Here is a 24,931-nt window from a genome sequence, read left to right on the forward strand (position 1 = left end):
TTCAAGGAATCTGAGAGTAATATAAAATAATAGTGTAAATAAAGAATATTAACGTCATTCTGATAGAGATATTAGGACCTGGTTTAGGTCGCCTAGTAATCACTTCTTACTGCACATCATCATCATAAAAAATCTTAAGATTATTCAGGATTAACTGTATTTTCCCACAACGTTGGGGATTAGTCTTGGGCACTTTACCATTCTGCAGGCATAGAAAACACATACAACATGATACAAATACAATACAATAAACAATAAAATGACCCTAATGGTGTGTAGCACACAACATTGTCCACAGCCATGCTTGTGACAAAAGCTATTTACATTCAGATTATACAAAACAAACGAACAAACAAACAAACATGTTTTATGCATAATATGTGCAAACATGATCTGCATAATTACATCAGTGGAAATATTTGTATTGTGGTAATGCAGATGAAATATTAATATTATATATATGTTAGATGAATCTAAATTAAAACGTGATGTAAATTCAAAAAAACACTCTGTTGCAAGTAAAGCCCTGTGTTTGAAATCATACTGAAGTAATATTATCAGCAAAATGTACTTAAAGTATCAAAGGAACTTTCTGCAGCACTGATGAACACTCTGGGTGTTACTATACTATATTATATTATTGTATTATTATTGCTGTTGCACTGACTCCCACCTACATCGACCTTGGAAAGTCTGCCAGGGATGTTTTTACCAAGGGTTACGGTAAGCACCAAGCAATCAACCATTCTCACAAATGACACACAAAATACAAAAAAACAACAATATGTCATTGTCAGATTGCAAAACCAATGTCAGATATTAAGCTCTGGCACCATGATGGAGTATTACCTTGTTAGTGCTAATAGTAGGCTTTTTTATCACATGTCAGCTTCTTCATTTGAAGTTTTTCTTTGTTGCTTCTTTGAAGAGGGCAACAGTGATATCTTTTGTTTCTAGTTATATTTCCACATCATTCTGCATACTATCTTCCCTACACCAGCAGAACAATATCATCCTAAATTGTGCTGTGATTTCTTACAAGAATCTGTGCAGCAGTTGGTAAATGGACTTGTACTTATATAGCGCCTTTCTAACCTTCTGACTACTCAAGGCGCTTTCACACTACTTGTCACATTCACCCATTTACGCAGACGTTCACACTGATGGCAGTGGACATCTACATATTTCATATAATCTAACCATTCACACAACATTTACACACCCATGCGCAGCCCGGGGACCAATTTGGGGTTCAGTGTCTTGCTCAAGGACATGCGAACCGAGGGAGCTGGGGATCGAATCGCCGATCTCTCGGATAGAGGATGACCCACTCTCCCACTGAGCCACAGCCGCCCCTACTTCTACTTCCTCTAAGGTGTTGTACAAATCTAGCTGCTGGAGGTGAAACTATAGAATAATTTACATAGCCTACTGTTGTGTAGTTTGATATCTAACAGCATCTTGTTTTATAAATAGAATCTCTTTATTTATATTAACTGTTAACCAAAAATGAACTAGTAACTATTAGGTCAAGCAGCTTAGATGTAGTGGAGTAAAAAGCACATTATTTGCCTCTGAAATGTAGTAGAAAATGCAAAACCTTGCTTAAAGTGCCTCAAAGCTGCATTAAAGTATCTACAGTAGCCTACTTGAAAAGAAGTACAGATTCCTCATTGATCAAACTCCAGGCTTTTGCAGGGTACACTCTAACTGTACTATGAAATGGTGATGTTAGATTGCTAACCTGAAGTATAAATGTATGCTACAAATAAAGTGTGTATGGTGTCATTCGTGAATGACTTTCATCATGTAACAGCAGAGGTCAACTATGAGCTCATTCTGCCCTGCACAGATGTGATGTAACGTCACAGCTGCAGAGATGACTGCTCGACCCGGGACAGTTTACAGACATCACTATGCGGTGAGGTTTGCGCTGAAGGTGCAGATGGCTGATCTCCAGTCAGCTGTTAACGGCACCTATTTTTTTTAAAGGGATGCTGCGGGTGGAGTTGCTTGATGCCTGGGGAAAATTGCGCATGCGCCAAGGTGCACAGTCGGTATCAGAGAGAATGATGCTAAGCGAGATAATTCACTTTTTGCCATCTCCGTTTTTCGGGTGTAATAACTTATGGAAGACGACGAAGGGGATAAAATGAACACAGTAGTATACGGTGTAATGTGTTAACTGCCTTTTAATGTTTTTTTCTGCTTTGCTTTTGTCAACACAGTATGCATTTTGAACATAGGGTATCTGAACCAGCCTTTCCCCTTTCACAGTATGCTACTTTTTTGGTCTGAATTCAAATTGAATCCAATTAGTAGGTCTACCATGTCAATAAGTTGGCAAATGTTAAGTACCCATTATGCGGAATGACATGTTTTTGTTATGTTATTGTATTATTATTATTGTTATGCAGTAACAGGTTAGCAGCATTTTAAAGTTGCAGCTGGTCGAGGTGGAGGTGATTTCTAAAACTTATATTGGGTATCCACAGTAACTTGTATAAACTGATATATTTGTAAGATAAATAGTATTCTGTAAAGTAACTAGAATCTACAGCTATGAAGTGCATCTTGTGATTAAAAAGCACAAAAAAGATCCCTCTCAAAAGAAGCATAAAGACTTGTGTGTGGGATTCCCTATTACCTTTTCCCCATAACATTCATGCTGGAGCGCTGAAATCTGGTGGGAACCACCCGACCGTGTCCTGTGTGGAACTATCTTGCTGTTTGATTGGATGTTGTATCTTTGACGATGACGAGGGAGGTCGTCTGCTGCTTGCGTGACTTGTAACGTACGTGACGCCGCCGCACCACCTCCCTCCCTCCCTCCTCCCTTCTCTCTCTCCTCTCCTCGCTTTGTGCAGTTTGACAAGCCCCTTTCTCGGCCAGGACAGGAACATACAGAGGTACGTTACGTATCTAATATTGAAATACAAACACAGCTGGCGTTTTCTTTACTGCGAGTGTCTGCGGCTGCTATCAGTCATGTGTTTATTACCTACACAGTCCGGAGCAGCCCGGGTCACCGTTGGTTTTTTAACCGGCGCTCGGCGTGCAGCAGAGATGCGAGGCCCGCTGCTTTCCACAAGCTGTTAGCTTAGTGGCTTATGTGTTGCGGTGCGGTCAACGGGACAGTGCTGCAGCCAGTCAGATCAGCAGTTACATAGGGAGCTAGACATAAAGAAGCTTAGCTACCATACGGCTCTACCTTCTTGACAGTTTACGGACTCTCTGTGGGTCAGCGTTGCTCTCTAGTGACACTTGTCCGCTGTCCACCTTGATATCAAGCTAACGCTAATCTGTTAGCAGGCGAGGGGCAGGGAGATGCTGCCTTCACTGCCCGCCTTCATGACCTCTTTGTCGGATTTAAGTGGCCCTCGCTTCGCTTCTCAAATCATTTATAGGTCTGTATTACATCTGAATTACCCTGACTTGGACAACAACTAAGGTGGTACTAAAGGGCAGTGATGCATAGTTTCATGAGTGGTCCCCATCGTGGTTTTGAAGCCCTCCGTCTCTTGTAAAGAAACTGTAAAATACATGTGAATGTAGCTTTCTTCAGCCTAAAGTCATAACGCTTTACCCCAGGACACCTCAGTGACAAGAATTTGCAGGCTATCTCATTAAATGCAGGGCTGCCCTACTCCTACGTCCTCTACGGCCTCTGACATTTTGTGCCTGTAGCTATGCGTGAAAGCCATAAAACTACCCAGGCGCAGTGGGGTGTGTTGGCAGCCTGTATACGTGTGTTAGCACCAGCACAGCGTGAATGGCTGAGTGGGCATGCCATTTGTGCATGTGTTCACTACACTACACGGCACTGCAGATGCTCGACATTAGTCCACTTCCTGTCCAAGTGTTTCTACATGAACACAGTAAGCCTAGAGACTAGGTTCTGAGGGCGATCGAGAGGGGGCATCCTAAATGATTCAAGGGGCAAGTGCTAAACATGGATCTTTGAACATGGTTGAGGATCCACATACATTTGTGTCAGATCTGAGCTCTCTCAGGAGGTCAAATGTTGGGTAGGAAATAGTGGGTGCAGAGAAACTGCTGGGGTCCTAACAGGAAAAGGGATGCAACGCCCGCCTGATATGGGAATTTTGGGGTCGATTTTAGAGCATAAAATTTCACAGATTAGCAATATTGCAGCTGATATATTGAATGATATTTGAGCTGGAATAAAAATAGACCTTCTGCTATGTGGACTAAGCACCAATATGACTCTGCAGAGGTACTTAGGTCACTTTCCTGCATAAATTACATTATTATAGAATATTTCAAATGTAATATACATTATATATACAATGCATTGCATTGTTCAGCAACAACACAGGGGGAAAAAAGGTTTTCATAAAGGCAAACATACTACGATACCCATATGTCTGGGATAGGCTGTTATTCATTCATCTGGTGAACTGTTCAAATTTCGGCTTCTACTATCAATATGCACAGGTGTGTTATCAATATGCCTACTTGATAACTGTTGTGCCATTGAAAAATGGTACCTACAGCTATCCCATAATACATAATGATGTAATAGACATGTCTTGCACAACAGACTGTTCATAAATGGACAATGAGGTTCACACATACTGTACATTGTTATGAAGTAGTCTGCTGCTTTGTGCTCCTATCTGAGGCCCCCATTGTCCTTTCTAAACATGGTTTCTTCCATTTTGAATATTAGGAAATTACATTTACTTTTCCTAAATTATAAAGTAGTGGAAAACCGAATTGGCATGGGGGGAGGAAATAGTGAATGCATTGGGAATATATTGGCTAAGTCTTTGATTTTAAATATACCCAAACTGGAAATTAACAGCTAATGCCAAAATGTGACACCTGCATACAAGCTGGCCTCTCTGCTGACAGGAATTTAAGTTTAAATGAATGTGTGTGTGCAGTGTGAGAGTTGTTGTGTGTAGCTCATGTAAGCTAATAAGATTTGTACTTTCGCTATCCATCAGTGAGCTCCGGTTGCTCACACTTTCCTCTTTCAGTAGCTCTTCACATCTGATCTGTCAGTCTACTCTTCTGCTACAGTGTGTGGTTACTGTCTTTTCCTCTGCTGTTTGACTGTGGGCTCTGGCTGTCCTAAAGATGCAACACAGAGAGAGGACAGCAGTGATGTCACTTTTCTGTTGAGACTGTTGTTTTTTGCCTCGTATTCACAGCTTTGATCATGCTCTTTCTCTTTGCAGATAATGGCTGTACCTCCCACCTACATCGACCTTGGAAAGTCTGCCAGGGATGTTTTTACCAAGGGTTACGGTAAGCACCAAGCAATCAACCATTCTCACAACTGACACACAAAATACAAAAAAACAAAATGTCATTGTACTCCATCATGGTTGCTCTGGCACCATGATGGAGTATTACCTTGTTAGTGTTAAAAGTAGGCTTTTTATCGCATGTCAGCTTCTTCATTTGAAGTTTTTATTTGTTGCTTCTTTGAAGAGGGCAACAGTTATTGAGTATTTCCACAACATTCTTCATACTTTCTTCTTTACACCAGTAGAAAAATATCATCCTAAATGGTGCTGTGAAGTAATCAAGGAGATTTCTTACAAGAATCGGTACAATACTTCCTCTTAGGTGTTGTACAAAGCCAGCCACGTAATGTTTACCGCAATGCTAAATGAATGTAAATGATTCAAACCGGTTACTGTACTGTTTCTAGCCTAAGGCATGTTGGAAAGTAGTAAGGAGCCTGCAGTAGAGTGGATATGGGTTGTGTTTTGTGTATACACACAGCTGTGCTTTAAGGGTTATTGAATGATGTCCACTTCAAGCTAGGGGATTCCCAGTTGTTGCAGCAGACTGAGTCATATGAACCACGAAAGCTAATTTACTGCGAGTTTGGCAGTGACTGTAATTCATTACTGTGGGTTTCACTGCAGACTTAGGCTGTGATCACATGGAACAATTGAGAGTCCATCACCTTCACAGAAAAGCCTCGAAACTGAGAGTATTTGTGAAGCTGCAAGCAGGTGACCATTTCGTAGCGTGGAAACTGCAGAAAAGGAAAGACGGTGATGGCTGGATTGGTTGAAGTTTTAGTGAGGGGGCGACTGGGACGAGTGAGTAAGACCAGAAAGTATGTGATTCATCCATGTGGTGATCTCCGGGTCATGTGAAGTGTGGTTGGGTGAATCAATTGATGGTTGCAATGCTGGTTAGGGCCACAAATGGGGCTTTAGACTCAAAACCAGAATCTGCTTAACAAGGCTTCTAGCTATTATTCAGAACTGCCAGCAGTCTGTTCTCAGAGAATCTACATCAAATCAATACACACTTTCAGTCAGTGGCATGTAAATAACTTTAAATGCACAACGGAGGCTGATAAATATGTTTCTCAGACACTAATCAATGGCTTAATTGAATGTGTTTTGAAATATCTAAAGGGGTTCTTAGAAATGTATATTAATAGAATTAGTCTTGGATATAATTGGTTAGGACTTATAATATTGGCCTTAGCATAGTACAATGGATATTGTATCTGAGTTTTCTACCTGAGACCATTTTAATCTTTTATTCAATTTTTCTGTTTCAGGATTTGGGGTCATCAAGCTGGACTTGAAAACAAAGTCTGAGAATGGACTGGTAAGTTGTCACCAGTCATTATCAGATTATCAGATCTGCCACTCCAGACTGCAGCTGTCACGTGGTTGATAGTAGAGTGGTTGGTATTCTGATCTGGTAAATGTTGCCAAGACAGCTTGGCATCTGCTAGTTGACAGATTTTATTTTCTTTTTTTTCTTGCGAAGATGCGATGACAAATCAATCAAACTCACTGTATGTCTTAGTTTACTTAAGGTTTAAAGGGATACTTTATCCAAAATATCAGGTCTATCATTAATAAATAATGTATCTGTATGACTCCTACATCAATACTATCATCTGCAGGAGTTCACCAGCACAGGCTCTGCCAACACTGAGACCAGCAAGGTCGCTGGATCCCTGGAGACCAAGTACAAGTGGGCGGAGCACGGACTGACCTTCACAGAGAAGTGGAACACCGACAACACTCTGGGGACCGAGATCACCGTTGAAGACCAGGTTGGTGATGCGTTGTGGGGACCGGGATGATGTAAAACGACTATGAAACAATGTGGTTTTGGTTGCTATTAACATACTGTATATTCCTTTTGTCTTCACAAAGGCCTGTCACTCAAGTAGTGGGTGTGATCTGCCTTGTTGTAAATTTGACCTTTCGTTCTGAACAAATAATGCTAAAAATGATCAGTTTAAATAAACTTGCTAAACCTTGCTTATCTATTCCACAGTTGGCTAAGGGGCTAAAGCTGACATTTGATTCCTCCTTCTCGCCAAACACCGGGTAAGAGCAGTTCAAGGACAACCATGAACACTCAGTTAGAAATTGAGTTCAGTGGAAAGAAGTCGAGTATTTCTTCATCTGCTTTTAGAGCTACAGTGAATGGGTATACACAAATCAGCTGTACAATGAGGACCCTTTTTATGTCTTAATTAGTTTAACTGAAAAGTTTTTGGTGCTGACTGTCAAATGTCATTTTTATCCTTCCTGTCTTATTTTTTTCTCTTAGCCTTGTGAGCAGGTTGATGTCTGCTGGTTACACCTTATGGAACTTATTGACTGAGGCTGATGTAGAAAAAAAAAAAAAATGCTGTTAACTATCTAGCTAGCACAATCTTAACAATCAAATATGTAAGCTACTTGGCCAACGGCTGAATTAGTACCCTGTAGCTACAAGGTACAGTTACAGTGAGGTAACATGGGTCTGTGAATCAGAGCACCAGTTAGCTACAGTTGTTGCACATCTGTAAACTAGCTAATGTTTGCTGACTTGTCACGCTAAGGTCACTGCAACAGTGTCGGGATGGTGCCGGTTAAAGTCATGAAGGAACCCTTCTCTTAATTTTGAGTGAATGGATAAAGGGAACATTTCAAAGAACAATAATTTGACTAAAAATGGCTGTGAGAATGTGTGAATAAATGGTTGCTGTGTGTAGCCCTGATAATCTGAGCTTATTTTTTATGTCATTGTCACAGAAGTGTGATGTTTCTAGTTTGGGAACCCTTTATCTCATACATTAACAACCTGTTCTCTCTCCTGGACATTCCTGCCAGCAAGAAGAGTGGCAAGGTCAAGACGGGTTACAAGTGCGACCACATCAACCTTGGCTGTGACGTCAACTATGACATCAATGGTACAGCCATCCACGGTGCAGCCGTGGTGGGCTACGAAGGCTGGCTCGCTGGCTACCAGATGACCTTTGAGGCTGGCAGGAACAGGATCACCCAGAGCAACTTTGCAGTTGGATTCAAGACAGACGAGTTCCAGCTCCATACAAATGTGTAAGAACAATTTTAGAACTATCAGAAGTATTTTAGGTAGTTGGTGAGAGAAAAAATATGAGTAAAAGCAGCATTGAAATGTGAATTAGCAGCTAGACATACCCTCAATCAATAAATCCATTGTGCATGCATGTCTTTTTAGTTGATAATAAGCCAACTATGTTAGTGTTTCTCTCCTGTGGTACTTAAATATAAGTCATAGGCTAAAAGTTCAAAGCAACTGACGCCAGTCAACTGACCAACTTGTTGCCCATTTGGCTGTCTGCCGGCCACCCGGCTGCCTGGCTGTTATTTTTACACCTAGGTGATGGGATTTACTATGTTGCAAGTAAGGCAGAGCGACTAGTTGGCAGGCATAAAGGGCCTCAGTGAAAAAGCAGAGTGAGGTAGTGTCTGACCGTGTGTGAGGGGGGCGGGGCAGGGTACAAGGTAAGTCTTGTTTCCTGCTGTGCCCTTGGCCAAGCCTGTTGGCCCTCCTTAAGGACTCAAGAGCTAGGGACTTTAAAAGACACATAAATGAGGTGTTTTCTTTATTTACAAAACACATAACGGGAATGTATCCCTTTTGGGCGGAAAATATCAATTGTATGGAAACAATTAATGATGCTTCAGCATTACTTATATTCCAATCTGCTATTTTTCCTCAGAAATGATGGCACTGAGTTTGGTGGTTCAATCTACCAGAAGGTAAATGACCAGCTGGAGACAGCCGTCAACCTGGCCTGGACTGCAGGAAACAGCAACACCCGCTTTGGCATCGCTGCCAAGTATCAGATTGATTCTGACGCATCCTTCTCTGTGAGTAGTGTGTAACTTGAAGTAGTAGTTGTAGTTGTGGTTTAGTCACGTGTTGTATGATGCATGCATATCAGCAACCAGAAAATGGCCTTACCCTGGTTAAGGGAATAATCAGATTATTGAAGTTACCCTCGTATACATGAGCAGGAGTTGAATGGGAAAATGACGGAGTAACTTGACCTCCGGTACAGTAGGTGGTGCTCCACCAACATACAGCTGGACTGATCTGATCTTTTTTCTGGTTCACCTTTTTCAAAATCACAAATGGACGACTTTTGTACAGAATTAGGATCAAAACGGGTCTTCTTGGTAGTAATGTTTCTTTCAGTTGCTAAGTACTCCTCGGTTTAAAGGTTATGCTGTATATGTTTTTTTTTCACGTTGTTTTCGGCGCCCTTTCTTCCTGGTTTATGTTATTCCCGGGTCAAAAGCCACCGCCACAGAGTAGGCAAAGGGATTTATAACCGAGGAAGCATGCGCAGACTCGAAACCAGATAGTAACCCAAGAGCACTGTTTACATGCGTGAATAATCAGGGTACTGAAGGAGTTCTCTAGGTCTGTTAACCCGGGTATGAGAACTCCGGATTTACCTGGGATGTAGTGTTTACATGGTGTTTGAGAAACCTGGGTATGCCCTCAACCCGATTTTTAAATAAGGTTTTTTAACTGCATGTAAATGCAAAAAATGTTTTAACTGACTCACCCATTACAAGGAATTCGGTGCAGGGTCAGATTTTTAAACTTTTCTACAGAGACATTCTGGGTCTCTGCAATATGAGACACAAGTAGTCATGATGTTGCTCCATTCAAACTTGGGTCACAGTCTTTGCTGCATATCCTGCTTATATGCTACAGAAGGCCCAGTCCGGACCAGTCCCAGCCTGGTCACAACCAGTCCAGTTGCTTTTGACTGAAATTACTTAGAGGATAACGTTGACCTGGACGAATGAGAACATTCACAGGCTTATTAATAAATCTAATTAAATTAAATCCCATTTTCAGCAGAACCAATTAGTGGGAATGGTTGTTTGTAAGTGTAATTACATGTATCTTCTAACAGCTATTTTTATTATTATAAAAGTGTAACCCCCCCACACGACTGCACAATTTTGAAAAATAAAACGTTTGCAGAGGGCTCAGAGGGGGGCAGAGAGGGCAAGAGAGTGTTAGAGTTATTAAATATGATGACAGAGACAACCCAACCAGTGAACTCTACCGCAGCATTGGATTTGCAAAGCTAGGGCTGATTTAAAACAGTAGGTGGTGTGTAATCCATTTTCATTCCTTGAAATTACAGGTTTTTTTTATAAATTTGTTGAGAACTGTCAATATTAACACCAGCACTGATGTGTTTCATAACAGTACAGCCATATAATTTATGTGCAACACCTCTTGTTAATAATGTTGCCAACATCCCATTCTGAAGTTGTTGGTTGTTTGTTTTTACACAGGCCAAGGTGAACAACTCCAGCCTTGTGGGCCTGGGCTACACTCAGACTCTGAAGCCAGGTGAGTTGAGTCTGTATATAACTTAGGGGTCAAGTGCCTAAAAATGAGCAGTGTGTAAGATTTAGCACGGAGGCTGCAGATTGAAACCAACTGAATATCCCTCCACTCATCTCTCCAATAAGAAGCTACGGTGGCCTTCAGGGGTCAGTCGGGTTGAAAGCACATTACAGAAAGATGGGCTTTGAGTTTGAATGCTGGGGGTAAACTGACACGATGGAGTGTAGAGGTGGCATCTTAGGTAAATCTAGGATGGAATCATAGAAATATGAACGTAGAATGGACATTTAACTGTTTTCCGTGATCATTTGTCTGGTTCAAAAGAAAATGGCACTCAGCACTACATTGACAATAGAAATAGAATGAGTCAGCCCGTTTCAATGGTCACAGTTCTTTGCAGGTGCGGTAGTATACATAAAAATGGACACTGCTCTGATCATCGCTATGTTGATTTGAAGGGAAAATCTGACCTACTCTGATTCCCTGATACAGTTTCAGACTGTTTGGAGGATTAAGTAGCAAATAACATATATACAGTATATGTACATACTTGTATAATATAAACTACCTTGTCTGTGTATGGCTTATCCTGATGTGATTGTTTCTGCAGGCATCAAGCTGACACTCTCTGCTCTCCTTGACGGCAAGAACATCAACGCTGGTGGCCACAAGCTTGGTCTCGGCCTCGAGTTCCAGGCATAGGAGAATGAGGCAGACGCCCTTCCAGTCCTCCCAGTCCTCCCAGCACACATGCATTCCCCACCCAAAAAAAAGCTCCAAAATCCGTTATTGATTAGCTACCCCTCACAAAATCCCTGTGTCCCCTAGATATGCTACGGCTGGAGGCATAAACAGCATAAAGGCGAAATCGTTCCTGCAACGATTTACCACTTTTAAAGGACCACTCCAAGGGAACATTATATTTTGAAATTAAAGAGCTGAGTTCAGAACAAAACTACAACCATTCAACAGAAAGTTTTATCTTGAATTGCGTAGCTTGCATGGGAGAAGTAGCGTTGAGTACAGTCGTGTTGGTCTCCCTCTTTGTCATTTCACTACATTCATACACAATGCTTTAATTTGTGTCTCTGCTTTCCGATGCAGATCAAAGGGAAAGGGCAGTTAGCATATAGTTGTGTAGTTACACCACCAGATGGTGCTGTTGAATAGCACCATTAAGCACTCCTCGCTCAAAAGTTGTAGTAGTGAAATAACGGTTTCCTTTTCACTTTTCTGCACTGGAGAGCTCTAATGTCTGTCTTGATATATTATACAATGGGAAAGGTTAGTTGTCCCTGGTGTAAGCAGCTGTTATTAGCTCTAAGAGACACTACACCCCAATGTGGACAGTCTGTGTTTTTGTCTCACTTGTTTTTTTGTCTGTGCATTTGGTGTGAAAATTGTATTTTGTTACATATAGTAAAAATATTATTTTATTGACAGTCTTGCATAGTTTATCCACCTGCAAAGTCTTACGAAGGCAAAACCGGTCAATTCTTCCTGGTCGATGGCCGAGGGAAGGGAAACCAATCATGCACATAGTTACGGATAAGAGTTACAGTACTTCTTTGAGGGCGGATGATGATAATAATGACAGTGGACAGGAAATGGTAGTCTTCCACAACTGGTTATGGGAATCATGCTTAGTGTATTTGACAGTATTGTCATTCCTTGAATTCAATAAAGAACATCTTGAACCAGTTGGTGATTGTATTTGTTTTTCTGCATTTTGTCACATAATGACCTGAATCTTCAACCCATATTTATTTCAAATTCTGTTCAAATGTTTTTAAACAATTGCGCTGGTCATTTGTGACAGAAGACAGTTCAAAAGGTGTTTTGAAGCAGGACATAACACGGTATCCATTTGTGATATTTACTGAGATCATAAGGTTATTTTTAGTTCACTATAGAGTGACAACTAACCATGTTCTTGATAAATCTGTTTTTTTAAACAGTAACCTTTTTTTTTATTATTACATCTTGTCTGTAAACTATTTTGTATGTAAAATATCAGAAAATAGTCAAGGTGGCTACTTTCCAAAGATTTACACGACACATCTGACCTGAAAAGCAGTAAATCTTCACACTTTTGTTTTGAGAAATGCAATGATTAGTCAACTGGATGTGAGTAAATCTTACACAGGTATTTGAAGATGTCTGTGTCGTGATATTTTGATTGATTACTTCCCTCTACCTTGGTCAATAGGACTACATTATAACTTTCAAATCCTAAAGAAGACCCAATGATGATCTCATGTTTGGCATTGTCTGGTATGAATATTCCATGATAGATGATTTTTTTCTTTCTTGACGTGATCAGGAGGAAAAACTGAGGCCACGACAGCTGAGTACTTCTGTCCTGACACGGTTCGGTTAAACAAATCGTAGGTTGAAACTAAATAGCTCCTTAAATGTCTTGAAATGATGTTGATAGTATTTTATGAAGCACTACCCCTCCAAAAAGTCGTATTAGCCCCAAATATATGTGAGGTCACTATGTATGATAACTTTGTAAGTGACAAACAAAATGAAGTAGAGTTTAACAAATAACATGCCCCATATAACCTATAGGCCTAAATCATTAACACTTTATATCTACCTGTATTTTATCACCTACATCAAAGCCCAGTTGTGACAAAAGGAGAAGGGTCACCTCTTTAAATGCTTTTCTATATTGGATATATATGAGGTCAGACCAAAAGAAAAAATATTGATTGACTTTTTTATTATTGTGTACCCTAAACAATGAGGAGCAAAGCCAATGTCATCAAAGCAATACAGGTATTAGTAGGGTCAGTGGCGGATTAAGGTGGTCAGGGGCCTCTAGGCTACTGTTTGTTTGGGCCCCCCATATTATTAATCATGCTTTATCAGAAAAAAAGAACAGAAGAAGAGTGCAACCATGAAAATTTTTCTTTAGTAGATCTTAGTCTTGTGCTTCCATGCTCTGTTATCACACTTCCTTTCTGACATTTTCCCGCTGTCCTTTCTAGTAACAGTAAGTGATGCATCATTTGACAACAAAACTGACCTTATGAACTAGGCCACATGATGGGAGCTGATTGGGTAAATGTGTCCCATATATGTATCCAATCAGCAACTTATTTTTTAAAATGTTTTTTAGGTCCCAAATAGGAGGCACGTCCCCCCCAGTGTATTAAATAATAATTAAAATAAAGTCTGTCCAATCCGGGGCCCCTGGACACCTGGGGCCCCCAGGCTGCAGCCTAGGCCAGCCTGTGCATCTATCCGCCTCTGAGTAGGGTGACTTTGCAGGTAGCTGACATTAATTACTGGGAATGTTTTAAAGCATTCAGACAGTTCTACTTGTCACTGTAACTTTTCAACTTTCACCATTTTTTTATACATTCAAGCCAGCTTTGCTGTGTAGCTTCAGCCTTTAAGCATTCCCACGCATTTTTGCGCAGGAAATGCATTTTCTAGTTACATCACGCATCCACTTTTCATGACCGTTCCTGCCCCTGACACACACACACACACACACACACACACACACACACACACACACACACACACACACACACACACACACACACACACACACACACACACACACACACACACACACACACACACACACACACACACACACACACACACACACACACAGACAGACAGACAGACAGACACACACACACACACACAATACACTCCCTCTCTCGCGCATCCTATGTGGCCATGCTAAGCCACGCCCCTTCAGTTACTCACGCATCAACATGGCGACGTGCAGGACGATGGGGCCAAGCAGGAGACATATTTGGGCTCTTTCTCTGGCTATTTCCCTCCAATTGTTGGTTAACGGCTGCCAGTCAGCTCCAGTAAACATCACGGCGCCAGGTATGTTAAACTTGTATGAAGTGTGATGACTGTCTGGTCTTTTAACCAAGCAACAGCGCTGCTTGTAAGTTAGCTCGCCAGCGTCAGGTAGCTAACGTTAACGTCACTGTAGCTAGTTGGCTAGTACGTCAGGCTAGTTGCTAGGTGTCAGGTGAGAAGTGACGATGTCAGGCTGTCCCGGAAAAGTACACAAAAGTAAATGAATTAGTCCTTATCAAATTATAGTACAGTTCAAAAAAACAATTTTCTAAATAGGAAGAGTTCTTTAAGGCTGTAACGTGATGGCTCGGTGACCGTTGTGAAATGCAACGTAAGGTTATCCGTCATGAGATTTTCAGTTGAAATGACGTTGGAACTTTTAACGTTGACGTCCGACCGTTAAGACGCAATAACGTGCGATGCGGAAGTGTTCTAGAACTGTTTGTGTCACACGACGTTTGTGAGAAGTTATGAAAAAAGAACATCACTGCACATTAAAAATACATTTGCACTTAAGTTCTCAATAAAATCGGAAAATACTTAAAAAACGGATACGGTTCTCAAAGAGCTGGCTCTGTCTGACGTTCCTGCCTGTAATGGGGAAGGTTTTCGTTGCCACCGTACTCTACGGGGGAATTGTTGGGTCTATGTAAATCCTAAATAAGTCATAGAGTGTGGTCTATACCTTGTCTGTAAAGTGTCCTGAGATAACCTTTGCTATGATTTGGCACTTTAAATAAAATTGGATTGAATTGAATAGAAGGCATTTCACAAAACGCGCTGCTGGCTTTTATTAGTAATAGTCTTCGTGTTATTCCTGAGGATGCTGAGGATGCTTTCTAATACTTGGATGGAGAGAAACCCCCTCTTTTTTCTTTAATAACTTTATTTATTTCTACTAATATTTACAATTGCTTTACTCTATTTTGTCTCATTCTACTTAATTATCTACTTATGTTATTTAATTATATAACACAAAAATAACATAATAGTAAGGATGCCCCCTGGGCGCCTCCTTAGGGAGGTGTTCCAGGCACATCCAGCTGGGAGGAGAGGAAGACTGGCCACACTGGCCTGGGAACGCCTTGGGATCCCCCAGTTAGAGCTGGTTAATGTGGCCCGGGAAAGGGAAGTTTTGGGGTCCCCTGCTAGAGCTGCGACCTGACCCTGGATAAACGGTTGAAGATGAGATGAGACACAAGAATAGATGGTTTATTATTTCAGTTCATAGCAGTAAATAACCAACTTAAATCATCTGGCGGTGTCGTCCCTAGTGTTCCTAAGGATATGAGAAGTCTTTAAAGCTTGTTTGTTTTTTAAATACTTGTCATGGAGGTGTCATACAATATCTGAAGTTTACCGTAAAACACGTTTTTGCAAGGGAAAAAAACGGAAGAAATTTGGCCCTGTGAATGATATTTGCCCAGAAGACACAGCTCACGTTATAAACTTCCTTGTTGTCCGACTCTCATTCAAAAATAACACCATATATTCTGTTATAAGGACCAAAACCTTACGAATCTCCCAGATTTATAAAGAAATTCGAGTCCAAAAGTTACAAGAATGAGTACAAGCATAAAATAAATGATCAGGGGAAACATCAGTTCTAAATTTATGAATAAATTCATGGCATGGATTAAATCTGTATAAATGGTCTTATTTTTTTTAATCAAACTTCAAGCTCGTCAACCTTACAACCAGCGTAAACCCATACTGCTATATCATTTTGTTCGACCAGTTGACTTACATGTCTGTTATGTTAATAACCCTGGAGAAAATGTCACTGTAGTTAAAGGCTCTGCCGTATGAGGGCCCGCGGCGGGACTCCTTTACAGCAGTGATTTGTGGTGGTCAGATAAAGTGACTCAGTCCAGATGGCCTTGTCATATATCTGAGCAGTTAATTAACCCCTGTCAGTCCAGAAGCACCACAGCTTATTTAAAAAAAAGAAAAAAACCTTTTGAAGTTTACCAACAAGGAACTAGAGCCACAGAGGCTGTAAATTTGCTCTCAATGGCAGGCTTTGTTGTGCAAAAATGGACTTTGACTGCGAGTAGTTTATTGACATGTTTGTTGAAATAAGGTTGGTGCTGTTGATTTCTTTGCCTGGTTTCTATGGTTTTCAATAACAGTACATAATAATAATGATAATAATAATACATAAATAAATAGACTTTAAGTTAGGAAGTAGGAACAAAACACTTCTCATTTATCAACATTAACTTTGTGTATGTGATAAGCAAGTCATGCATTGTTATACCTTTTGTTACACAAGTCTTGTGATCTACCATTACAAATGGAGCCATTCCCTACATTCTCCCCCTTGCAATCACATCAGATCATCATATCTGATTGCAACATTTCTCGACTTAACATTTTAGTGTCTTTGAAAGCATTGGAAGCAAGTCACAGAAACAAATGTTTTGTGTTATGAAATCAGATTATGACATATCATTAATGGGCTGTACTTATTCTGTGGGTGTCCCTTTAGGTTTGGTCTGGGAAGAGATTTAAAAAAAAGTTTATACAGATAGGATGACCTTAGCTCAGAAACTGACAGCTTTGTTGCCCAACTAGTTTACAAAATGTTCAATTAGCTTTAGCCTAAATTAACCAGCAATAAGGTAACGGGCTACATTAACTTTGGACATAAGTATCAAATGGGTTTAATTTGAATAAAACGGATCCAAGAGGCTTAAGTGTGAAACTCTAGTTAGAGTGGACGGAGATCCCTCATTTCCTGTTGATGAGATGTGGGATTAAGAAAAATATTAATATACTTGAATATTAAGACATTTGTCAAAAATGTGAGCCAGCCGCTCAGTCTTAAAGGCTGACATTCTTCATGCTGTTTCACGCAGCACAGCCTATACCACTTTCTGGCACAAAGAGCTCCTGTTTGCGTGATTATTTATGCTGGGCTTGGCCCATGTGTATGAATAGATCCTTTCTTCTCTTGGGGACGTTCTATCCCGTTTTTCAAGTCCCCAGTGTTCTCCTCCCGTCCCTTCCCAAGCAACGCCTCCTAGTCCCACAGGATGAAATAATGTTGACACTTGTTGGTTAAAGGGTGTCATTGATTCAGCGAGGCTTGTCAGATGCATGAGGCTGCGTTCAGCTCTCATTTAAAGACACAGTTAGAAACTGTAGCGATTCTTGAAATTGGAAGTACTCCATTTGTTTTAATACAAAACTATTTTACTGCAACATTTATACACTTAAAACAGGAAGGGAAGTCTGGCTATCATTGAAATATTATAACCCCATTTTGAAAGATCTCTCTGTCTTATTGAGGGTAATAGACCTTTCTCATGGCAGACATTTTGACATGTCATAGTAGGAAAAGCATGGGTGTATTTAATAACGTTATTTATAGGTGAAATCCACTTAGGGGAGGACCTGTTATTGTTGGCTCACTGGAATAATTGGACACTGAATATAACTAAGCCATCTTTAATGTTGTTATCAGTTTCACCTGTGCTTTTCCAACCATATGTCAAAATATCTGTTGTAAAAAAGGTCTATGAAATGTGTGAAATGTAGTAAAATCACCACAAATTATATAGTGGGCTGACAAAGGCTTTATAACATATAGTAATGCGCAATAACACATTCAATTCTATATTTTTAGGAGAGAAGTTGTCTCAAGACACAGTCTCGTTGTCAGTAGTGGTCATGAGTGTAGGGCAAGTTTTCACATTTTCACACAATCACACAGAAATAAGCTGCTTTTTAGTACAAATGTCCACCTTCCAGCTTTCCTGTGGCAGCTGGAGGGTTAACCGCCTTGCCACTTTTCGATGGCAGCCTCTAAGAGCGTGATCACACTGTCCTTTTGGCCGCGGCCAAAACCGGTTTTTCAGCTAAAGTCTAGTACCTTTAAGTAGTGTGAGAGCACCCGCTCCGCGCTCAACTGGGGCCAGCTGGCCCTCCACAGCCCGCTTGAAAGAGGTGGGCTTTAGCGGAGCCGTTTGCACATGTACGAGCACGAGCGTGCGCACGTGCACGAGCACGAGCCCTACGGCAGTAGCGTTATGTCCGCCTGTTCGGACATGTAAATAGAAGGACGGACCATGCGACCTGACCCTGGATAAACGGTTGAAGATGAGATGAGACACAAGAATAGATGGTTTATTATTTCAGTTCATAGCAGTAAATAACCAACTTAAATCATCTGGCGGTGTCGTCCCTAGTGTTCCTAAGGATATGAGAAGTCTTTAAAGCTTGTTTGTTTTTTAAATACTTGTCATGGAGGTGTCATACAATATCTGAAGTTTACCGTAAAACACGTTTTTGCAAGGGAAAAAAACGGAAGAAATTTGGCCCTGTGAATGATATTTGCCCAGAAGACACAGCTCACGTTATAAACTTCCTTGTTGTCCGTTTGCACATGTACGAGCACGAGCGTGCGCACGTGCACGAGCACGAGCCCTACGGCAGTAGCGTTATGTCCGCCTGTTCGGACATGTAAATAGAAGGACGGACCATGCGCGGACATTTAACAACAACAACAATGGTGGTGAAAGGTTCACGTTGTGTTTACTGCAGATTTGGTCGGATGAAAATATTCAAAAACAGTCGACAAGACGCACAAAAACTCAGAGGTCTACGGAAAGATCTGTAAACAAAGCCACACACACGCGATCAATGCGTGTGACGTGTTACGGCTTGAAGGCGTATGGACAGCAAGAAGCATTGGCCGAGGCCCTGGCAGTGTGAGTACAAACGAGGCTGGGGCGCGGGGGGGAGAGGGAGGGGGGACAAGTACCCTAAAGCTCGGGTCGTTGTCCGGGAGGATAGTGATCACGCCCTCAATCTGAGGACAAGCTCATTTACACGGCCATAGCTGCTGGTGTGATGACACTGTGTGGTTGTATGAAATTATTTATAACTGTAGCAAGAGTACAAACTCCATAAGTTTTCTGTTATTTTCATAAATTGACTTTGTGGGATGGGGTTATGAGCGTGTCCCTTTTTAAAATGAGTGTAATTCTTGAAATGGTTTGAGACTGAAAACGCAGATTGAATTTGGACTCCTTGCATTTTTAGCAGGTACAGCAGGCTAGAAAATGGCATGTAAGAAAAACCCTCCTTGATTGAAAACACATATTTTGTTTACAATGCAGACATTTCAAGTTGATATTTTCAAGTGTTTTAAGTATGGGTAATTCATCAACCTTATTTTTGTAACAACCTAATATGTATTGTCTTGCATTGTTATTCCTTCTCACCTGACAGCACCGATCCAAGAGAATCAGGAGGCAAACGCATCTCAAAGTCTTAATCTGACCACCGTGAACAAGAAAGCAGGTGACACAGAGCCGTCGCCAGCTCAACAGAGTACAGTGGCTGTAACAGATCCCAAGGACCCTGCAACACCTGCTGACATCACAACATCTGCCGGCAATGACTCCACAACAACAGGAGCAGAGGCTCCTAAAGACAACCAAACAGCCCTTGAACCAAAAACATCTAAAGAGCACGGTGAAACAGACCCAGTCATCGTCATTGGTTCATCTGATAACAAAGAGCAGCAAGGACCTGTCAGCACTATAACAGATGGAAAAGGCCCAAACGAAGTTGAGGCAAAAGATGGCCCTGATGCTACTGAAGCCACCCCAGCTACTAGTCCAGAAGCCTCAACCACCTCTGCCAAAGCCCCTGAACCAACCACACCTGTAACGGAAAAGGAAGAAGCACCTGTGTCCGACTCCAAGCCCTCCAGCACTGTGAACCCATCCCCTGAGTCAGACCTGCTGCAGGCCACCGACAAAGCACCAGTAAGTCACATTGATCTGGCCGCTTACACAGATGAGGGAGACGAAGATGATGACGACGATGATGACGATGTTACCTACGCGGACCCCGACGACGGAGATGATATCGGCGCCTTATATGAAAACAACAATGACGTCAAAGACCAGACCGTGAGCAGGCTGCAGCCAGACGGGATGGAGGTGACCCGTTTTAAGGGAGCAGACAGCTACAACACAGAGGATGAAGACTCCCACTTCTTCTTTCATCTGGTCATCCTGGCTTTCCTGGTGGCAATCGTTTACATCACCTATCACAACAAGAGGAAGGTGAGTGTTGGCATGACGGTAGCCGGGCAACTGCTCATCTTTCAATTATTTTCTTGATGAAACGATTATTAGTTATTTGGTCTAAAACATGTCAGAAAATGGTGAAACATGTCTATCAGCATTGCCCAAAGCCCAAGAGCATGTTCTCAAATATCATGTTTTGTCCACAAAGGTACAGAGTTGTCAAAGGTATTCAGTTTACTGTCATAGAGGAAAAAAAACGAAAATTATTCACATTTAATAATAATGATAATAATAATAATACATTTATAATTTGTAAATCACTTTTCATTATTAAAAACGATCTCAAAGTGCTAAAAGAAGCTTTAAGGAATTTTTCTCAGATTAACCAATTATCAAAAATAGGCAACTCATTAAATAGTTGACAACTAATCAATTCCTCGATTAATAGTTTCAGCATTTCTTTAGTCGAATGACCTTTTTCCAAGAAACGTATGAGCACATCTCTGGTAAACACAAGATAAAGTCTGCTTTTGCATGATTCTTTGCGGAGAACCTCAGTGCGATTAAATGAACTCATCGATTAGTCGACAAAATCGTATGAATGTTAGTCGGCTAAGAGAGCAGCCCTAATTACTTCAGCCTTTACCTTCTATGAATTGCAAAGTTATCATTGTATATTGTAAAAAAACTAAAAGTGTTGTTGAAACTATTCAATCAGTTGATGGTTTACTGGAATCAGTAGGTTAATAGATAAAAAAAACCCCAACCATTGCAAAATCCTATAATTCACTAAATTTGTAGCTTGGTCTGTTAAGGTAGTGTATTTGAATTACATGTTCAATGAATCAAAAAATGAGTGCCTGAAACCTTTTCTATACTTTTGCATTTTCCATTTATTGTAACAGTCAGCTTTAGTATAAAACTCCAGATTTGGGATTGAAACAGTGAGGAGCTTCCTGAGCCTAGTTTACACATCCACAAAAAACACAAGTGCTTTACAATATCACAAAATCAGAAGATGTCCTCAGCTGAACAACCGCAGCACTGCGTTCTTTAACAGGTGTTAAACAAAACGCCACACATTGTAAAAGATTTCCTTCTCGAGGAACAGGTCTTCTGTCAAATCAGTAGAGAACGGTTTTATATTAAATATTATGCTGGCCCGATGTTAATTTGGGGTTTAACAGTGGAACGAAGGATTCCAATTATGTCGTCTTTCATCTTATCTGCTAGCCTGTCAACCAAGAAATCATTTGACTTGATCAGCACTTGTACATCTCTCAGATTAATTTAATTTCTATCTGCATTTTGATTCCTCTTTTTTTTGCACCTCCTCTTCAGATATTCCTCCTGGCTCAGAGCCGGCGCTGGAAGGACGGCCTGTGTTCCCGCAACACCGTGGAGTATCACCGCCTGGACCAGAACGTCAATGAAGCCATGCCGTCCCTCAAGATGACCCGAGACTACGTTTTCTGAGCCGCGCCCAGAAGAACAATGTCTGAACCTGCACATAGCTAGTTGACCCTCCTGCCTGGCCAGTCACGATGAGACGCCGTGCTTTGTCATGGAGCCTGTTTTGACGCTTTCTCTTGCTTTATAGGCCAACTGGAGAGCATTAAGTCTTCGGGATAGGATTCTGTTTGTTTTGACTTTTCTGTTGTCTGCATAGAGAGATTTTTACTGTTTATGTGTTATTATTATTATTTGTTTTGTTATTTTAATGTTATTTGACTTTATTTTCTTAATTAACGACTTCTTTGGATTTTATATTTTGGTTTATTAGGGGTCTTCTGTTTGGAGTGTTTCAGCCTTACGGTCCCTCCTGTTTTGGTTTTCCCTCTTGCATCTTGTCTTAATATGATTAATACTCACTTTAAGAATAGAAAGAACTTATGTCATAATATAAGGTTAATTATAACAGATGATGATTTACCATAGATGCCTCTCTTAGCAGCTAGCTAAAATATTAATTGGCACAAAAAGCATTTGCTTTTCAAACTCTTATTGTGTCATGCGTACTTTTGGAAATACAAACAAAACATCAATCTTAAGAGAAGCTGATGCGTTTATGCAGTCTTTGCAAAAACTGCCCACCGCTCCAGCTGAAATGATCTCTTTGTCAAGGATCGTCAGCAAAGTACTGTAAACTTTAAAAAATGACACATTGGGTCAAAGTCAAATTATTCCTTTTGTGTTAAATAATTTAAAGAAACATTATAAAATCACAAAGAAAGAAATAGCATTTTGACCTAGTTCAAATTTATTTACAACTGTTTGTTTGACCATCACTTATGTTTCCTTTTGCACCTTTGCAAAAACTTTCATTTCAAATGATATAAAGGAAATAAATTCCGTATTATATGTTGGTAAATTAAGTTGCATATTAGGTTAAGGAGGGTGACTTTTGGATGGGAGCGGCCTCATCATGTGCTTAAGCCATTGAAATGAAGACAGATACTGAGTATTGTTCAGGTTAGAATGTACTAATATAATGTTTATGGGGGGAAGAGTTTTTCCTTGCTCATCAGTTTGTTTCACTTCTCTATGGTACCTCTTCTACTGCCCAGATTTTGCTATGCAGAACTCCTGGGGCTGGCCCTCTTTGTTTTATGACTTCGGTGAAGTCTCTATCAATCATTTATGGTCTTCATTGTGGCAAAACTTTTAGTTACTTCCTTTCAGAGTACAGTCTGGTGGACCGGTATCTCTGTCCATCAGAAATGTTGTACGCTCTGTGTGACCTGGAGTTCACACGTGCAAAACCCACAAATAACAGGAGCTGACCACATTGTTTCACTTTTTGTCGCCGCTTCTTGCCTTCGATCGAAATGCCATAACTGCCACACGCGTCCACATATTTGTTTTCAGTCTCTCGTCGCTTTCTGCCAATCATTTTCACGTATCCTGTCTGTATATAGAGGTACACAGTGGTTATATGGATAATGCGATTTGCACTGTGCCGTTCAGTCATATTAGCCAGAATATAAGGAGGAGGTGTCCTCGGTTAGTGATGGATCAACACTGCTCTTGCAATCAACAGTAGAAACTGTACAATCTTTTTTTTTTTTCTCAATAAAGCACAAATTGTGTACAGAGTTCTCCCTGTCGTTAATTTTTGTGATTGATGTTTTTATGTTTGACCTTTTCAAGGGATTCATCTAAGATACTCTCCTTCTGAGAGGTTTCATTATGTCAAGTTAAGAGAGTATTAACATCACAGAGCCGTGTGTTATCTAGATCTGCAGTAAATACCCAGCTTAACCGCTGGCATCACTAAACAGTTGCTTTGATCTCTTTTGATCATAATAGGCTCAGAGGTTGATTATGACAGGCCAAGCTGAAACGTGGTTAAAAGCTGCTCGACAATTATAGGAAGTTGAAAGTGTGATTCGATTTTAATTCAATTCAAATTTATTTATAGTGCAGAATCATAACAAAAGTTATCTCAGGACACTTTACAAACTAGGCCACACTATGACTCATTTATGATAAACATAGACCCGACAATTCCCCCCGTAGAGTACGGTGGCGTTGAAAACCTTCCCTATAACAGACAGGAACGTCAGACAGACCCAGCTCTGTGGAGGACGGACATCTGTCTGCACCGGTTGGGGAGGAAGAAAAGGAGAGAGAAAGAGAGATAAGATGGACAGAGAGAGACAAAGACAGACACAAAGATAGAGACAGACACACTTCCAGTTACTATAATAATATCTATAGTAATGTGAATATGACTCATATGTTATGGCAGTTAATACAGCAGACAAATCCGCATTTAGCAACAGCTTAAGTGTACTTCTTGTGCAAAAGACCCTATTGCAACTGCTGCAGTGAAATTGAGATTATGCCTTTTTCACAGCAGACATTTTGTCATAGTGTTACGAATTACAGTAACTGTGCTTCCGCTCTATCCAGGCGTCCCAGTCAGCATGTACTATACCAGGACCCTGAAATCAAAGCAGCTAAAAGGAATTGACATCGTTAATTTCCTTATTCACACCTGTGCTTTTCTTACAACAACTTGTCAAAATGTCCTCTGTGAAAAAAGGCCAGACTAAAGGAACGGTAATTAACTTCACCATAAGATGGCAGTGTGCACACACCGATGTGTGATCAGACAAATGTGTCTTTCGGTTGTCAACTTTTCTGCTGTGTCCTCTAGCAAATTGAATGATGGCAGAGTGGTACCACATACTGCGCAAGAGACAAGAAAGCAAGCTTGTGTGAGTGTGTGTAAGTGACTCCACATCAAAATGTTGCCTGAGCAAATGAATATGTAATTTTGCAATTGGTTTTTCCACAGCTTTCCCTCTCAGTGTGTCACAACATATCAGCATAATAAAGAGGATTTCAAGCTGAAAAACCCTACCAACACTATAAACCTTTTGAAATGA

The 24,931-nt window shown here is 40.7% G+C and overlaps 2 protein-coding genes across 2 annotated transcripts; both read left to right on the plus strand.

Annotated features, from left to right (window-relative positions):
* Window positions 1–2,829: 2,829 nt before the first annotated feature.
* Window positions 2,830–12,350, plus strand: vdac1 (voltage-dependent anion channel 1). The gene is made up of 9 exons (XM_083926746.1): window positions 2,830–2,909; window positions 5,208–5,277; window positions 6,560–6,609; window positions 6,914–7,066; window positions 7,294–7,346; window positions 8,118–8,345; window positions 8,993–9,143; window positions 10,596–10,653; window positions 11,261–12,350. Exons 2-9 carry the CDS (start codon window positions 5,211–5,213, stop codon window positions 11,350–11,352), a joined length of 852 nt encoding a protein of 283 aa, XP_083782872.1. The 5' UTR covers window positions 2,830–2,909; window positions 5,208–5,210; the 3' UTR covers window positions 11,353–12,350.
* A 2,038-nt stretch (window positions 12,351–14,388) lies between these two features.
* On the plus strand, window positions 14,389–23,628 carry cUnh5orf15 (chromosome Un C5orf15 homolog). The gene is made up of 3 exons (XM_083927013.1): window positions 14,389–14,511; window positions 19,729–20,573; window positions 21,879–23,628. Exons 1-3 carry the CDS (start codon window positions 14,391–14,393, stop codon window positions 22,011–22,013), a joined length of 1,101 nt encoding a protein of 366 aa, XP_083783139.1. The 5' UTR covers window positions 14,389–14,390; the 3' UTR covers window positions 22,014–23,628.
* The last annotated feature ends 1,303 nt before the right edge of the window (window positions 23,629–24,931 follow it).

This window comes from Echiichthys vipera (assembly GCF_963691815.1).
Source record: "Echiichthys vipera genome assembly, chromosome: 14".
In the NCBI taxonomy this organism is placed as follows: Eukaryota; Metazoa; Chordata; class Actinopteri; order Perciformes; family Trachinidae; genus Echiichthys; species Echiichthys vipera.

Coding starts and splice junctions, on each gene's coding strand:
- cUnh5orf15 (XM_083927013.1), top strand. CDS start 14,391: ATGGCGACGTGCAGGACGATGGGGCCAAGCAGGAGACATATTTGGGCT. Junction 14,512..19,728: donor AGTAAACATCACGGCGCCAG/GTATGTTAAACT, acceptor CTCACCTGACAG/CACCGATCCAAGAGAATCAG. Junction 20,574..21,878: donor CCTATCACAACAAGAGGAAG/GTGAGTGTTGGC, acceptor CCTCCTCTTCAG/ATATTCCTCCTGGCTCAGAG.
- vdac1 (XM_083926746.1), top strand. CDS start 5,211: ATGGCTGTACCTCCCACCTACATCGACCTTGGAAAGTCTGCCAGGGAT. Junction 6,610..6,913: donor CAAAGTCTGAGAATGGACTG/GTAAGTTGTCAC, acceptor TATCATCTGCAG/GAGTTCACCAGCACAGGCTC. Junction 8,346..8,992: donor TTCCAGCTCCATACAAATGT/GTAAGAACAATT, acceptor ATTTTTCCTCAG/AAATGATGGCACTGAGTTTG.